Source organism: Amphiura filiformis, chromosome 5, assembly GCF_039555335.1.
Source record: "Amphiura filiformis chromosome 5, Afil_fr2py, whole genome shotgun sequence".
Lineage (NCBI taxonomy): Eukaryota > Metazoa > Echinodermata > Ophiuroidea > Amphilepidida > Amphiuridae > Amphiura > Amphiura filiformis.
The window spans coordinates 79,814,815-79,832,349 of record NC_092632.1 but is presented as its reverse complement, the minus strand read 5'-3'; the positions used below and the strand labels follow the sequence as shown (position 1 = coordinate 79,832,349).

At 36.4% G+C, this 17,535-nt stretch overlaps 1 protein-coding gene and 1 long non-coding RNA gene across 2 annotated transcripts in view; one reads left to right on the top strand and one right to left on the bottom strand.

The window, feature by feature from the left end:
- Nucleotides 1-802: 802 nt before the first annotated feature.
- On the bottom strand, nucleotides 803-15,457 carry LOC140153795 (uncharacterized). Its single transcript, XR_011859146.1, has 3 exons — nucleotides 15,345-15,457; nucleotides 7,440-7,625; nucleotides 803-893 (listed from the first exon to the last, which is right to left on the bottom strand). It is a non-coding gene; the product is annotated as an uncharacterized lncRNA (long non-coding RNA).
- Nucleotides 15,458-15,716: 259 nt separating this feature from the next.
- LOC140153794 (transformer-2 protein homolog beta-like) overlaps nucleotides 15,717-17,535 on the top strand; it is a 35,700-nt gene continuing 33,881 nt past the window's right edge. The window contains exon 1 of the mRNA XM_072176649.1: nucleotides 15,717-15,845. Coding sequence (XP_072032750.1) covers nucleotides 15,813-15,845 — 33 coding nt within the window. The 5' untranslated portion in view covers nucleotides 15,717-15,812. The remainder of the gene's footprint in view (nucleotides 15,846-17,535) is intronic.

Here is a 17,535-nt window from a genome sequence, read left to right as displayed (position 1 = left end):
ACAGTGATCCCAGCCAAAGGACACACCCTGATTTTGAGATCTTCAAAAGCCAATAACCATGAGAGCCGAGAACCGCGAAATACGGGTAACCGCCTAGTATACAATATTTATGTTACTGTAGAATACCATCATCCTGACCAATCTCTTACATGCCATATACAGGGATTGAAATACGCCAAACTTTTCAAGGGCCCTTGATCTTACAATTCTGAGGGCCCTCACAGATTTTTAAGGGACCGAATAAAAACTTACTGCACTGATGTAGTAGGCCTGCTACAATTATGCAATTGCATTATTTGCTGTGCAAATCACATATTTTGGCCCCATAAAAACTTTTTGACATTTGATAAAAATTATTATTTTTGTTTTTGCTGAAGAACAAAGTTGTTTTTATTAAAGTCCCAAAACAAGCCAACAATAGTTGGTACGAAAGGAGGGACCATTTTAAACAATTTAAGACAAGAAAAGCGGACACAAAATTGTCACCAAACTTTTTAATTGTTTTAAAATTTTAATGATTGGAGATATTCATATCCTACAAAAATGTATGGTAACTGGTAAATTATTCGACATAATATAGCAACATTTTAAAACTATATTAAAGTACATGTAGGGACAGTTGTGCCTTTATCAATAAATACCAGCAGATCTGCACTATTTTGATCCACATCATAACAATCCAATATGGAAAGATTTTCCATAGCATGGCGTATGGGGCCAAGGAGTCCAGAATCTCAGTCTAACCTCTTTGCAATAAACACATATGAACTCACCTTGATATAGGCTTCAGCCAGTGGATGTAGATAATTGTAGTCATCAGGGCTGTCTTTAGCAACTCCCTCTGCAAATTGATGAAATTCTCGCTGCTCATTGGCTACAGCAGTCTGATATTGCTGAAAAAAAGATTATCATTTTATCATAAACCTGTGTTCTGTAATCTCCATAATAACCAATATAAGTGAATGTATAAGAATTATCTTACAAACTGTAAACAATTTGTAAGGCTATATAAACAGAAAATGTTCTTTAAAAACAACAAGTAAGAAAGTAATGACTTGAGTGATGTAGATAAAAAATGAAATTGTAAATTGATAGATGTCCATCAGCCACTCCATTATGAAGTCATAATATACACATACGAGGGGGTATCCAAAAGTTTTTGACATCACCCAGAAGTGATAGAGCTATATTGATGAAATTTTGTCAGTGTAATCACTGGTCCTTATGTACATTATGGTCCAAAAATGGTCTCATAAGTATGTTTACTTTCTTTACAGGTGGCGCTAGATGGGCAGTAGGCGCATAACCTTATCATGATAAGATCCTCCACTTTCTTGAGTTTCTTCACTGTGGTCGCACCATCCATAAGGGATGGACATCCACTTCTTGGCTCATCTGTGAGGGACATGTGGCCAGTTTGGAAATCCCTTTTTCAAAAAGCAACAGTGCCATATGATGGGCAATCATCATCACCATAGATAGCTTTCACTTCATCATAGATTTTCTGAGCATTGTAGGCCTAACCCTTCAAATGCAGGAACCTTAATCACGCTACGTTCCTCAATTTTCACCATCTTGCAGGATATGCACCTACGGCCCATCTAGCGCCACCTGTAAAGAAAGTAAACATACTTATGAGACCATTTTTGGACCATAATGTACATAAGGACCAGTGATTACACTGACAAAATTTCATCAATATAGCTCTTTCACTTCTGGGTGATGTCAAAAACTTCTGGATACCCCCTCGTATACCATTTGTCTGCATACAAGCAACAAGTATATCATATATCCACATGAGAGTATTAAAGAAAGAGATCAATTGCTCCACAGGTTTAAGAATGAACAGAAACCGGAATTATTCAATGACTACCGTAGAATAAGAAACAAGATTTAACGAGAGGTCAAAAAGGCGAAGTCTGTTTACTTCAGTGACAAAATTGATGAGTATAAAAATGATTCTAAGAGATTATGGCAACAACTCAAATCTCTTGGCTAAAGTACCAAGTCAAAGGTAAAAAACAAAGTGGTTCTTGCATGATATTAATGGTACAATGTGTTTTGACTCAGACAAAATTGCTAATCACATTAATATGTTTTATACCACCATAGCTTCAGAGCTTGTAAAAAACTCCCGCCATCTACGAATACATTCTGTGCTGACTCTAAAGTTCTCTCTGATTATTACAAAGATCAAGGCGTGCAACCAGACAACTTGATACTGTCTCATGTTACTAAGGAATTTGTTTTAAAAGAACTTAACAAACTTAATGTAAGTGAAAGTACTGGACCTTACATGTATATTCCTGCAAGATTTTTGAATGATGGTGCTTGTGTGCTTGTTGGTCCAATAACACATTGTCAATCTTTTCATGGCCACTAATATAGTTCCCAATGATTTTAAATTGGCTTGTGTTAAGGGCAGTGTAATGGGAGAGAACATGGACCTTTTAGAACATCATTATTTCTGAATTGTGTGACCAAAGTATATAAAACTATACATTTTTGGAAAGGAAATGAGTCAAGGAATCCCATGGTGACGTCAGATTTGTTCAAAAATCTCAAGTGTTTGAAAAATCCCAAAAATCACTTTTTACCCCAATTTTTTGTGACAACTTAGAAAAAAATCTGTTCGGAGTAAAAAAAAATTCAGTTAGCTTTTCATGAAGAAGAGACATGAACTTAGGGAAGGTTTTTTATATTTTTGAAATTTGTCTCTTTTTTAGAAATATTGTAAAAAACATGTGAAAAAAGCAATTTTGTCACTCTATTAAGCTAAAAATTGCACATAATGGTGTATATTTTTGTTTAAAACAAATATTTTGAAAAAATGAGAAAACCTTCCCTAGACTTTGATGTACTCTAAACGAATGTGCAAAAAGTTTTGATTTTGCTTGCATATTTTTCAAGTTATCTTGTCACAAAAATTGTGCAATATTGTCAAAAGTGAACTTTTGAGAAATCAACGTTTTAGTAAAAATGTCAAAATTATACACAAAACGTCCTTATATTTTAAAACGGTAAGACTTTCACGCTTGTAAAAGCTGTATCTGGTGCATTGTCTAAATATGCATCTTTTTGCACCAATGAATCTATGATGTCTGCTTTCAGTGCGCCAAAATTCAAAATAATTAAAAAATCTAAACAGCATTTTGACTAAGAAATTTTGTTTTGTTTACACACATTTGCTGGCGTTAACAAATTACCGAATGCGCCTTGACTGCGTTGGACACACGCGCAGAGTTGCGCCACGTCACGCGACGCGAATCGTGCGTGTAATCACAATATTTCGCATTCGTGCATTTCTGACTCATTATTTCCCGCCAATTTACTAAGCTGTCTTAAGCCATGTGACTTTTTAGAGTTGAAAAGAGTGAAATAAATCAAGCAAAAATACGACTAAATATTGGCAAGTTGTATTTTATCACTTTCAAGTGAACAAATACATCTTAGTGTTGATAAATATCAAGAAATCTCAAATTCGGGTGTGGACGAATATATCTTCCATTACTCTGGCCTTAAATCCTTGTTTAAAAAGAATAGCAGAACTGATGTTGGTAATTATAGACCCGTCAGCATCCTCAGTGTCACATCTAAAATTTTGGAAAGAGCTGTGTATGTCCAAGTTGAATCTTACTTGAGGCAGAAGAAATTGCTTTATGATTACCAATCTGGTTTTAGAGGATCATGCTCCACAGATACATGTCTCGTCCATCTTACTGATTACATTCACACTCAAACTTCTCATGGCAATTATACTGGTATGGTGTTATTGGACCTGCAAAAGGCCTTTGACACAGTGAACCACGATATCTTATGTCATAAACTTACAGCTATGGGCATTGGTTCTTCATCATGGTTCCGTTCATATCTTTCAAATAGGCAGCAAATCGTAATTGTCAATGATGTGGAGCAGGGTCTTAGCTAGAAATTCAGGCTTGCCCGTCATTTGAATAAATATGCCTGTCCCAATTTGACCTTTAAGTTTAAAACATAATTTACCAGACTTTTACAGCCCATTGGGGGTTCAAAGAGTTCAAATATGTGCTGCTATAGCCTTAAATTACAAACCTGGTCTACTAAAAAGGTAAATAGACTTTCTAAACACCTACAATTATAATGTAGCATCTGTCAAAGGCATAATTTTGCCCGTTCCAGGAGCTGATGTGGAGTCTGATCCTCTAAACATCTCATGTGGAGTCCCGCAGGGTAGTATTTTGGGCCCACTTTTATTTTTATGTTATGTGAACGATATGCCAATGAGTATTAATTGTAAATTACTTTTGTATGCTGATGACAGTGCTCTCCTCATTTCTGGTAAGGATCCGAGTGAAATTGGTCAATCCCTTAACTAACAAACAGAGGGAGTACGGTGACTAAAAAGATCAGATTTGAAAATCTATCAATTGTGCACAAATTAATTAAATCAGAGTTTTAAGAGTATAATGGGCAAGTGGACTACGGAGAAGTCTATAATTAAAGACAGAGATAAAAAGAATTTATCGCGTCTGATGTCACTGTCAATTACGATCCTTGATTGGTTTACACAGGTTAATCAGCGCCAGAAAGGAAGACCGATCTATCTGGTGCTGATCGGAGAAAAGGAATAGCAACAAATGGCGAAAAATTACGTACTTTTACAAGGCAAAAAGCAGCTTTTCTAGGCATTGTGGACATGGTACCTTCGGTTAAGAAAGTTTCCTACTATAAAAACCTAACTTTTGAGATGGTTTGCATGTTGAAAGGTGCAAAATTAACAATAAGGCGCCCGGTTATAAATCCGCGTTCAGCAAGTCATCATCACGACACTTGTAAACAAACCGTGCTCGAGTTTGATTGACAGATGACGTCAGACGCGATAAATTCTCTTTATCTTTGTCTTTCATTATAGTATATGTGACCGTACAGCACAAATGAGCCGTAAATGTCCTCAATTGTATTCTGAGTTACAGTGTAAAATGGGCATGAAGGTCGTATTCATAGGTACCTCAATTTGGTGCTACGTGTACCTCATTTAATGAGATACACGGAGCACCAAATTGAAATACCTATGAATATGACCTTCATGCCCATTTTACACTGTAACTCAGAATACAATTGAGGACATTTACGCTCATTCGTATGTACGGTCACATATACTTTTTACAGAATTGATTTTCTGGTGCTCCTAATGCACAGAAGGGATTTACATCAACCAACCAGCCAATCTACCAACCAATGGCCAAATGAAATGAATGAAAGATAAAAATCAAATTACACTGGAAACAATCACACTGATATTTTTACAAGAGCTCCAAATATGCAGTGATAATTAATCCCTACAGGGGAGGGGAAATCTTACCCTAAATTCTCTGAGTTCATGAAGCTCTTGAGGTGTGTGGTGACCTTGCAGTGAATGCTGATTATACTTGACCTCAAACTCCAAGTACTTGCGATGCTGATCATGGGTTAGAATGGAATAGCGGGGAAATAAAAACCCTGGTTTGGGGGACATCAGGGTCTGATGAGGTTTTTTCTGTTTCTCGCCAAATTTCTCAGTACTCCTGTAGGAATAAATTAAAGAAAACCAAGTTCGAGTTTAAAAGAGAAAGCTTACCAAGGGTCTTATTATGGAAATGTAGCAACCAGGATGTGTGAAAGATTCTGGTACCATAGCATTTTCAGGCCCCTTTAGATTTGGGTCACAAATTTGTTGATGGTTTTAAAGAGAAACTTGGGGTGCTTTCTTAAAATGTCCTAAATATCTGCATCCATGGAAAAACAGTGCTGTAATTTTTCACTTTTTTTGGCAGTATGTACTTAAGACAAACTGTTGAAATCATCAGCAGGACACATGGCATTTTGAGAATTTAAATTTTTGATATTTCCATCTCAATTTTCAGATAATTGACTTTTTCATGAAAATAATGAAAGTTAAATTTGGCTAAAATGAAAAAGTGATGCGGATAGGGGACAGAAAACTTGCAATCAGATTGTCTCTTTATCAGGACAATTATTTGTCTCGGCAGTACTATAGTCTGTCTCGTCTCAAGTTGAGAGTAATGCTATGTTGGTTTTTACAATAACAGATTAAAATCGCACAAGCTAATCTAATCCTGAGGACGTATACACACACATAGAAAGGCCATTTGTCCATACGCTGGCGACGCATCCTAGTAAACGTACCGATTTAAATCTGCCACTGCCTCATTTCAAATGTTTAGTTTTAGTTTTGGTCACGTGGTTTCCTATTGTCCTGCCTAACCACTTGAATCATAAGATATCGAACTCATTGTTTCTACCTATTGTTAAAAACTGAACATTTGTGTCAGTCAGTTTCGGTTTTGGTTTCAGTTTCTTATAAGTGGTGTGAAGAACAAAATTATTTAGTTTGAAGTTACCTACTCTAAGTATACAAAAGAAATGTTTAAATTTTGCAGTGCAATATTCACGAGGAGAGAAATCAAGCATGGTAATCTACATTGAAAGACGTGGTTTACAAAATCGAATAAGCCTAAGCTATTTCACCTGTGAAAAAATATAGACCATCGAAATCTTTGCATTCGACATTACAAAAGGGGCCACTATTGTAATTGTATAGGTGCTATAAACAAAATTGATTCATGTCCTTAATCCCATGTACCAGAATCGATGGAAGGCCATTATATGACCTCTAATAACCTAATGACTTTTACTGAAGCAATTTTTACTGCAAAAAGTAGAAGATAGAGGGGAAAAGAGATTGTATGTGGTGTGTGTGTGTGTATGTGGTGTGTGTGTGTGTGTGGGGGGGGAGATAAGGGGGTAAGGACAGGGATAAAGAGAAACAGATGGGAGAGAGCATTAATTGGAAGTGAAAAGAGAAGGGGAAGGAGAGCTCGAGATAGAGGAGATATCGAATGTAGGGGAGGAGGGGGGAAGAGACACTTAGGGAAGAGGTGGTTATATAGGTGGGGAGAGGGAGGTATGGGTTGTGCTTACGGGGATAATAAACTAATTCATAATCAAATCATCTCCATGCATCGTTTATGTTTCATACAAACAAACAAACCCCCCACCCCACCCCATCCTTCAATATATGCGCAAGTATATGATTTCTAGGCCTAGAACTCGGGAGTGTAATATGCCACCTTCGACAGAGAGCATCAACTGTCGTCCATGGATAGATTTCCGATATCAATCATGATAAGAATTATTTTGGCACAATAGGCTATTGTATACTTCTGGTTATATACCCTATACTGTGTCCTCCCAGCATAATAGTGTTATGATTGCAGACCAGATCTGCTCTACTTTTTAATCCCTTGATTTTTGGTTTCTGAACAAAAGAGAAACCAAAACTAAAGATTTGAAATGAGGGACTGTCAAGTTCTGCAGTTTCCTAACAATTTTAAAAGGAAAATAATTTCCTACACTATATATATCTACATGTACATGCACGCAGTTGACTAAAATCATACCCTTTTCCATTCCTAGAATGTTTTTCAATGACATTTTCTGTTCTTTTGGGAGCATATTTTTGCAACAGTTCCAGGAAGGTAGGCTGTACTGAAAATCGCTCAAATGCAGCTTCAGTGAAGAACACCTGATGAGATGAACAATCCATTCTGTTGTTAGATCCATTCATGTAGTCATGTACTATATATCTGGAAGAAAAACAAAACATACACAAAGTTTATATGGATAAACTGTTGATCTGGCAGCAGATAGTCAGTTGATGTTCAGGCAATTCATTTCGTGCCAACCTCCTTCCTCCTGGGATGGGACTGGAGTCCACAGACCTTTATTTTTAGGAACTCAGTCACTCCGGAGCTCCTCAACTTGCTCCTAACTCTATTTGGGTTTATTGAGCTCCTTGTTCTTTCTTGTTCCTTTGATTTTGATGCTGACAATTTCTAATTCAGATCCTTATTGTACTCCAAGACAATTCCAAGAGTGTAAACTAGAATTATGCGGTTCGTAATTAAGGTGGCCCCCACATAACTATACACCACATGAGGCCACCATATACTATCACAATACCAAGTTTGATATTAAATTGGACGGATTGAGTGTGATACCTGAATTTATCGATCGAGCTAGAGTTTTCAAATATCATGCGAGACGAAGTCGAGCGTGATATTTGAAAACTCTAGCGAGACTGATAAATTCAGGTATCATGCTAAATTATCCGTCAATTTTATCATTATTATGTCTTCAGAATCTTTTTGGTCAAAACATGATTTTTGGTCAAAATGTGATTTTTGGTCAAAATGTGACTCTTGGTCAAAAATGATTTTTGATGTGAGTTTTGGTCAAAAATTGTGATTTTTGGTCAAAAATGTGATTTTGGTCAAAATGTGTTTTTGTTCAAAAATTTATTTTTGGTCAAAATGTGATATTTGGTCAAAAATGTGATTTTTGGTCAAAAATGTGTTTTTTGGTCAAAAATGTATTTTTTGGTCAAAAATGTGTTTTTTGGTCAAAATGTATTTTTGGTCAAAATGTGATTTTTGGTCAAAAATGTGTTTTTTGGTCAAAAATGTATTTTTTGGTCAAAATTGTGATTTTTGGTCAAAAAAGTAATTTTTGGTCAAAAATGAGTGTTTTTGGTCAAAAATGTGATTTTTAGTCATGGCTTGTCACATTAACAAAAAAAAATCACACCAAAAGACTAAAATTACACATAAAGTATATGAACTATGCACTCTATGAAGAGGTTACAGACCGATACTGATATAAAATTGGACGGATTGAGTGTGATACCTGAATTTATCGGTCGAGCTAGAGTTTTCAAATATCATGCGAGACGAAGTCGAGCGTGATATTTGAAAACTCTAGCGAGACTGATAAATTCAGGTATCATGCTAAATTATCCGTTCAATTTTATCATTATTATGTCTTCAGAATCTTTTTTGGTCAAAACATGATTTTTAGTAAAAAACATGATTTTTGGTTTTTGGCCAAAAATGCGACTCTTGGTCAAAAATGATTCTTGACATGATTTTTATTCAAAAATATGATTTTTGGTCAAAAAGTGATTTTTTGGTCAAAAATATGATTTTTGGTCAAAAATGTGATTTTTGGTCAAAAATGTGATTTTTGGTCAAAAAATGTGATTTTTGGTCAAAAATGTGATTTTTGGTCAAAAATGTGATTTTCGGTCAAAAATGATTTTCGGTCAAAAATATGATTTTTTTGGTCATGGCTTGTCACATTTAAAAAAAAAATCACACCAAAAGAGACTTTTACACATAAAGTATATGAACTATGCACTCTATGAAGAGGCTACAGATATGAAAAAAACCTGTAGCTCCAGGTGACCGATACGCAAATTGATCAGACAGCCAGGTTATGTACAAAGTATAGGAGCCCAGATTCTGAAGACATAATAATGAAGTTGATCGGCCATGGCGTTTGAGCTGCAGAGTGGATTAATGAATTTGCTTCCGCCCGGACAAACAAAGATACAAAGAAACAAACAGGCAAGGGAACAAACAACCATCTGGATGATAACATAAGCCCCACATATATGTGGGGGCCAAAAAGAAAGCACCATCAAATTATATGAAGGCCTGAGTCCATAATTTTATTTTTAAATTTTTTTTATTAAATTTAAGTTTTTGATACCGGTACTTGTAAAATGTTAATGCTGACAGATATTAAATAAGTTTAATATCACTTGCAAGTGCTTTGTGGAACTCCAAGGGGTCTAACCCCTCACAATCTTTTAAAGAAAGGACCTCGTTGTTTTCCTGGCAGATGCTGAAAACTGCTAGCAATATCAATTTTACGTTAACTTACTGCTGTATTTTGTTAAGAGCCTGTCTCCCTAATTATGTACATACAGCCTGTCTCAAAAAAAATTGTGCAAGTGAAAAGCACCCTCTGTGGCAATTAAAAAATACCGTTTTGACATAATGCTAACATCGACGTAAAGGGCATAGTCTTAGCTCTCAAATGCCGTTAGTCTGTTCAATTTGCTTGTTTTAATCTCGAGATATGCTTAGTTAACAACGCAAGGGTAAAATCACAATTGTGCCACTTTTACTAGGGAAGATAGCTGTACATGTAAATCAATGATAGCATCAAGTTTATCAAGAGTTCCTTCGTGAAATCAAAAGAATGCATCAACTACACAACAATACAAAATTGTTTTTAATGTTTTATCATGATAAAGGTATAACGATTCTCTTTTTTCTCTTACGACAATTGAAACGATAAATAAATATTTCACATTCTGCTGTAAAATTAAATACATGTGCATGTCAATGATTTTACCATGGTAAATACTGTTCTTTTTGTCATTCAAGACATGTTAAAAGACAAACAAATAGGCTATAATTACACACTTATGGGTTAATGAACTTTGACAAGTTCATGAAAAGTTAATGAACTTTGACAAGTTCATGAAATTTGACAAATTAATGAAATTAGACAAAATAATGCACGCTGGTGTTGATGCGTCTAATGCACGAGCCCCGAAGGGGGCGTGCATTACCAAAAAATAATTTTGGTACATATTAACACCAGCAACACACATGTACAATATGAGTGTGCACAGCGCTCTCGCTCAGCTTACTAAAAAATTCTTGAAATTTCAGCCTTTCTGAGCCTTACTATCAAATGGTAAACTTTGGAGGTGCATAACATCGTGCGCCATCATTATCCCAACCTGCATTTTTTTTAAGTACCAAATGGTTACATTACAAAAACCAAGAAAAAAAGTTGGGATCTTGATGGCGCACAAAATCAGCAAATCCAATGATTTGATGAAAAGCGCCTCGTGCAAACTTCAAAGCATCATAACGGGCTGCACCATCAAGATCCCAAGTCCAACAAGTTTGAAATTAAAGGCCTCAATAGTTCATTATTCAGCAAGTTTTGGGATTTCAAACTAAAATTTTACACAATAATAGTGACAAAATGGTCAACCAAATGGCTTCAATTGGGTCTTCATTTTCCAAAAGTTTCTAGCTTCTGAGGGCCATTACTTGCATTTTAATTTTGGTTCCGCCACTGGTTTGGCAAGTAAAATTCTATTACTGAAATCTAATTCTTTGAGGTAAAACTCAAAAGAGAGTACATTTTTAAAACATTTATAATTAATACAAAATCTATTGTTTTGAACATCGCTCCACCAATTATGCATATCAAATTGAATGTCTTTGATTCTACAGCCTTTTAGCCATATAGAATTGTGGTGATTTTGAGAAGTCCAGATATTGCTAAAATCACATATTTTTGGTCCAAAGTATCCTTGATTTTACAGATCCACTTGGATGATAAAAATAATACAAAACTGCATCAGAATCAATGCATGCATTTAATAAGACTGAAAAGTCTGAAAGAATATTTTGATTGATTACCGTAACACAATTTTGCTCCAAAAGTTTACAATTCTGTTTTATTAACACTGGAGATTTTGTATTTCCTCACTTACTTCACCATAAAGCATACAATTGACCGTCATAGTTTTATATCTGCGAAGAAAATTTCTGTAGAAGATTTCAATATGATCAAGATTTTCGGGGTGTGGATAATGTGCGAGTTGCGAGTGCGAGTTGTGAGATGCAAGTTGTGAGTTCGATTTGCGAGTTGCGAGTTGAAATTTGCGAGTTGCGAGTTGGAATTTGCGAGTTGTCAAAGGAAGTTGCGAGTTGCGAGTTGACATTTGCGAGTTGCTAAGAAGAGTTTTGAGATGATTTGCGAGTGTTGCACACCCCTACCAAAATTTAAGTTGAGTGCCCCCCCCCCTACCTCGTCTGATTCGAGCCGAGTCGATTCGAATTTGAGTCCGAGCCAAGTCTGAGTCCTTTTGTATCAGAGTCCGGACTCCAGACCAGGGTGCCAAATCTGAGCCAAGTCCAGCAAACTATATGAACTGAGTCCGGCTCAAGTCCTGACTCAGTCCGAGTCTATGTTCAAAATTAAAGTTATGAACATTATATCAAAGACTCCAAATAGAGATGAATTTGAACCAATCCTATTTATTTTAGGTATAGCTCACATCACACACTATAGGTGGCACTATTCGTCCATAGGGAAGTGGAATGTGCATGTACATGTACGGTCCAAAATGGCTTTACTGTGGGGCTCAATGGAGAAAATCACTAAAAATTAATTTTGACAACCAAAACCTAAGTGATGTTGACTTATATGTTGGTACTGGCATGATACTGGATTCATAAACTATTACATAGCTAGTGCAATCCATGTTCCACCAAGTCGACGCTCGATTTAGCTCAAAAGCAATTTGTGTGTAAATCAAGACCATCCAAAACAGCTTCCTCACAGTAAAGAATAGGAGGTCAATAATGTCATCTGGGGTCACATACAGTAGTGTGCATTGTACATGTGCCTGCTGTCACAATTTCACACACAAAATTTTGGGCAATTTGATGACACTATTTTTGTCTGTAACTTCAAAAGTATATGCACTAGAAACATGATTGACCCCTATTGTTTAGGTAATTTAATTCTCTTTCAAATGAAAGAACTTTCAGCTAAAAATATTGAACTTCAAAATTTTATGAACATCCCTATTTATGTATAGTGTACATATATAGTGGCCCCATGGTTCGAGTGAGAGCATCATAATCGAAAGATTGCGGGTTTGAGCCACACTGAGAACATGAGTTGCGTCATTGAACAAGATAGCTTAATATTGGAACAAATTTGACAAATTAGCAACTCGGAAGAACTCGCAAATGTAAACTCACAACTCGCAAATTTCAACTCACAACTTGCAAGTTTCAACTTGGAACTCGCAAATGGCAACTCGCAAATCAACTCGCAACTACCCTTGGCAACTCGCAAATACCAACTCGCAACTCGCAAATCAACTCGCAACTGCCCTTGGCAACTCGCAAATTTCAACTCGCAGATTTTCAACTCGCATCTCGCAACTCGCAAAATACCTTTACCCGATTTTCGAAACCCCACACTTCGTATCCATGGAAAAGAAGAATGGGCAAAACCAACTAACTTAGTTACATGTTCTGCGTTAGGCCTTAGTACAAGGAACTTATACGATGTCCTCATTCACAAACTGATACTATCTGTCCATCGTATAAGACTGTTACCGCGCGGCAACTGGTTGAAGGAATATTACACAGTCAAGAATAGGCTCCATCATTTTTTTGTTCTGATCTCGAACCCTCCCAGTCTCCCAAAACATCAAAAGCGTTGCACTTATACTTACTTAAGACTGTCCTTTTTCATATAACGCAGACAAAGTAGGGCCAACTTGCCTAGAAATGGTCAAATTTTGGCAAGAAATATCTCTGTGTAATCCTATGTAAGTCCCATATATCACATCGTTATCGGCGATCGAGGTTTTTTTTTCTTTCTGAAGTTTGGTTGGTACCCACCAGCGTCATGCATGTGACGTGACACGGCTAAAATAAGCGACCGGGAATCGGGGATCGTTAAAACGTCAACAAATTTCAAAACATAGAAAGCAGTAAACTTATTGGCGAGCGGTCCGAATTTTGAGCCATAAGTTTACGTGGTGAACTACATGTAGTTAGGCCTATGTAATGAAATTATTAGTTTCCCGTCACCCGCCCGCATCACCTGGCCCTACCAGTGTCGGACTACCTGCGCCCGGCCAGCCGCTACACAAGACGCTCTACTACCAACACTTTCATACCATATACCACGCCAGAACCAATTGTTTCAAGAACTCTTTTGTGCCTCGCACCGTCATGGATTGGAACTCACTTCCACCTGATTTCCATACAATTGAAGGACCTAATCAATTCAAATCAAGCACTTCAGAATACTTCAAGAACCAAGACACGTACACAATAAATAATATCAGAGACTATAATTAGCAGCACAGCATTGCGCACTCACACCCTCTTCGACTCGTGTGATTCCTTGTGGAATGTTGGAGAGTATCCAGAAAGAAGAAGAAGAATTTGACCAAAACTTTCATTATTTTCATAAAAAAGTCAATTATAATACATCTTTTTGTTCAGCACCAGCGCTGAGGTACAAATACTATTCTTAAACACTTTAGAACGTTCCAATCTCATTGGTTCTTACCCGTGTGATATGACACGATATCACACGGGTCAGCTCGTGTACATCAACGCGATACGCGTGTTCGCTATTTGAATCAATCGGGAGGCGCATACCAACAACGGGACTGATCGATTTTAAGCCCTACATGTAGGTAGTTCCTTGTAAAATGTAGGATTTAATTTGATTAAAATTTGTAATACTTATGATATTTCTATTTGAATTGAAGTGTTTATAAGAATGAGAATATAAAAGGCATTGTTTTTAACTGCAGTTAGGGACAGGCACATCTGAGCGAGGGCGCTATTTATTTTACTTGATAATAAAGCCCTATGTAAATCTGTGCCATTTTGTGCCACTGAAAACACCATTTTTGGAGAAAATGATGAATAAAACCAAAATTAATCTGTTTCAGATGCTCTATAGTTTACATTGACAACAGATTCAATGCTTTAGGAAGTAGAATGCAACACTGACTTCACTTTTGAATATTTTTTTCTGGGAGATATGCCTTGGTGAAAATCACCGTTTTGGTCAAAAAAGGGGTCAAAAAGGGGCATTTTTGGGAAAAAATTCTATTTTGACCCAAAATTCATCTTCTGACAAAAGGGAAACATGGTTTGACAAAATCTTTCATCCTTTTCACATAATAATTCCAGTTTACTTATTTGCTGGGAGAAAGCATTTTTTTGTTATCGCTTGGGAAAAATCATTGTTTTTGCCTAAAATGGGCCCAAAATGGCCGAAAAATGGCAAAATTTGACCAAAATTAGCACAAAAATCACTTTTTTACCCCCTTAAAATTTGAATTTTCATACAAAATTTCACAGATGTGTTGAAAATGATAACATACACAATATTCAACAAAAATTAGATTAAATTACTGTGAAAACAAAAAATTGACAGGGGGGCACAAAAATTATCAAGTCCCCCCATGCATGCATGCACTCCTATGGTAAGTCTTATGAAAATGGCCCCATGTTCCGACAGTAATTTCGTCATAACTTCACTTAGCAATACAGTAGAAGATTGGTTTTGGTGTCAAATTGTTTCTGAGAAGTTCTCTCTTCCAATAAACAACAATTCATGTTAATAGAATTAATTTGAAATTGTTATGCCTGTCCCTACCGCAGTCGTGCATCTATCGTCTACCATGGGCGACAATAATGATGTCGCCCGTGTTATATGACTATGAGACGATAGTCACTCCAGTGGCTAAAACCAATACCTTTATTCTCTAATTATTGAAATAGCAAATACACAGGCAAATGATCACAATTTGAATTTTGTGTTTTGATATGTAACACATGTAATTTTAATAACACGAGTTCGAAACACAACAAAGTTTAATATCTTACAGAAATACAGATACAGCATTTCAATGATTCATGCCATGGCACAGTCTTGACATTACATTCTCATGTTCTGGCACACTGAGTGAGAGTGTATGAGTGATAAGCTTACACATGTTTTCGTCAATGCATGCAACATCACGTTCACGGCATTTGATCAAGATTTTATACTTCGTCGAAGAACAAGGAGCGATTTTTTGACCAATGAAATTAACGCAATTTTGCTCCATAGATATTTGATTGGTGAAAAATCAATTACTATTATCGCTCAGCGACCCAGTGTCAACTTTTCGTGGTGCACTACAATCTCTGCTACAAAATGTTATGTTCATCGCTTTACTGTACGTTATCTGATGGCCAATTAGTACATGCTATGTGTATTGTTAAAGAGACTTACATGGCGGCTTGTACTTTGTGATCACGCTAGAAAATTTATCTGTTATATTGCAGCTGAAATTTAAACAATTTTACAAGATGTCTGACTCAGAAGAACGATTTACAAAAGAGGTAAATATGTATACTTCATCATTCACATGTTTAAATTGAATCTCTCAACGGAAGTGAAGTGTAAATGGAAGGTTTAATGAAATGAAAATTTAAGCTTACTAATACTAGTCATGTACATGTGTAGTCATGCTAGTCGGGTATACCAGTTTTAATGTGCACCCCCTAGGACTCTACCAAACCAACTTTTTTAGCTTCCTTTTATGGTCCTATAACACATTCAAGATGTTAACAAAAATATTTCCGCACTCGCCATATTCAAGGTTAAAGGTCAACACAGGGGTCAAATTTCAAAGTTGCTCAAATCTGGTTAACAAGCACACCAAATATGGCAAATTATTCTACATTGCAAGGTCGGGAGGATTCAGAAAAAGTATAGTTTGACCTACCTGCGACTTACCGTTCTTGAGTTATATTAGCAAAAAGGTCAAATTTTGAGCGGTGGTCAGTTTTTTTGATTGGTTTGGTAGAGTCCTGGGGGATGTGCACATTAAAACCTGGTACTGGCATGCTGGTAGATACCCGACTAAAACATGTATGGCCGCGTGTCTTGAAGTGGTGTTCCTTTGCGTTTCGTTAGTAAATTTCTAGGACCTCGCATCATTTTGCATTGAAACATTCATAACTTCCAAATTATAGATCCTATCATAGCAAAAAGTAAACATTTTCTGAATGGAAAAAGTCCAATCTTTCCAAAATGGCATCTAATTTTCAGTAGGGTAAGTCTAAATCAGGTAAAAATCCAAATTATGCATGAAAAAGTTGTCAAAAAGTAGCACCTCCTCAAAAACATGTAACATCCAAACCATACATAGGCTAGCACTTATCTAAAAAACAACCTTATTGGTGCAAAGTAGAGGCAATAGCCCACCCAAGCCCACTCATTTCGATTCCAATTCAATTCCAATGCATTGAAATGAAAATCGCCCAAAATTCAGTTCAATTCAATTCGATTTCAATGCATTGAATTAACATTAGACTACCACAGAGTTTCTATTCTACACGTTTTTACGATTTGCACCAGGCTGCGACAAATCGCCTGTCCGATAGCCCGGGGCAATCACATTTTTTGTCGGGCAATTAAAACTCTGAAGAGCTGTGCCCGATCGGGCAAGTCTAAATTTAAACCAATTAAAGCTTGATGATTTAAAATGAAGTATTTCTGTCCAACTTGGCGCGTTCACAGAAGTAAAAAAACGTCAAAACAAAGTAGAAAACTTCTTGAAATGGAACTCAAATTTCGCTAGGCACTCGGATCCCACACCAGACTTGCAGACATATGGTCATGTGTCTTATGGTGGGACCCCAAAATACCTGGTGACGTTACATTTTGCTCTCCTCTTTCAGATTTAACTTGCTGTCACAGGGCTATTCTTGGTCCAATTGCATCAAATTTGGACTCATTATACAGCCTGATTATTCTAATTTTCAAATATGTTTCTCAATTTGGAATGCCAATTTGTTTAAAAAAAAAAAAATACCAAAATGTTAACGAAGATAAACCTGGTGGATAAGCGGTAGTGGATAAGCGGTAGTGGAGTATGTGCATTCTCTATGGGAGACATGGCATCCTTTTGAATTTTAAATTATATCATTGCCAAATTGTGTGCTATACTTGCAAATCATACCTCAAATGAAAGCTTGATCATTCATTATTCATATTCAGCTATTAATTTTATCTAATCGTGTTAAC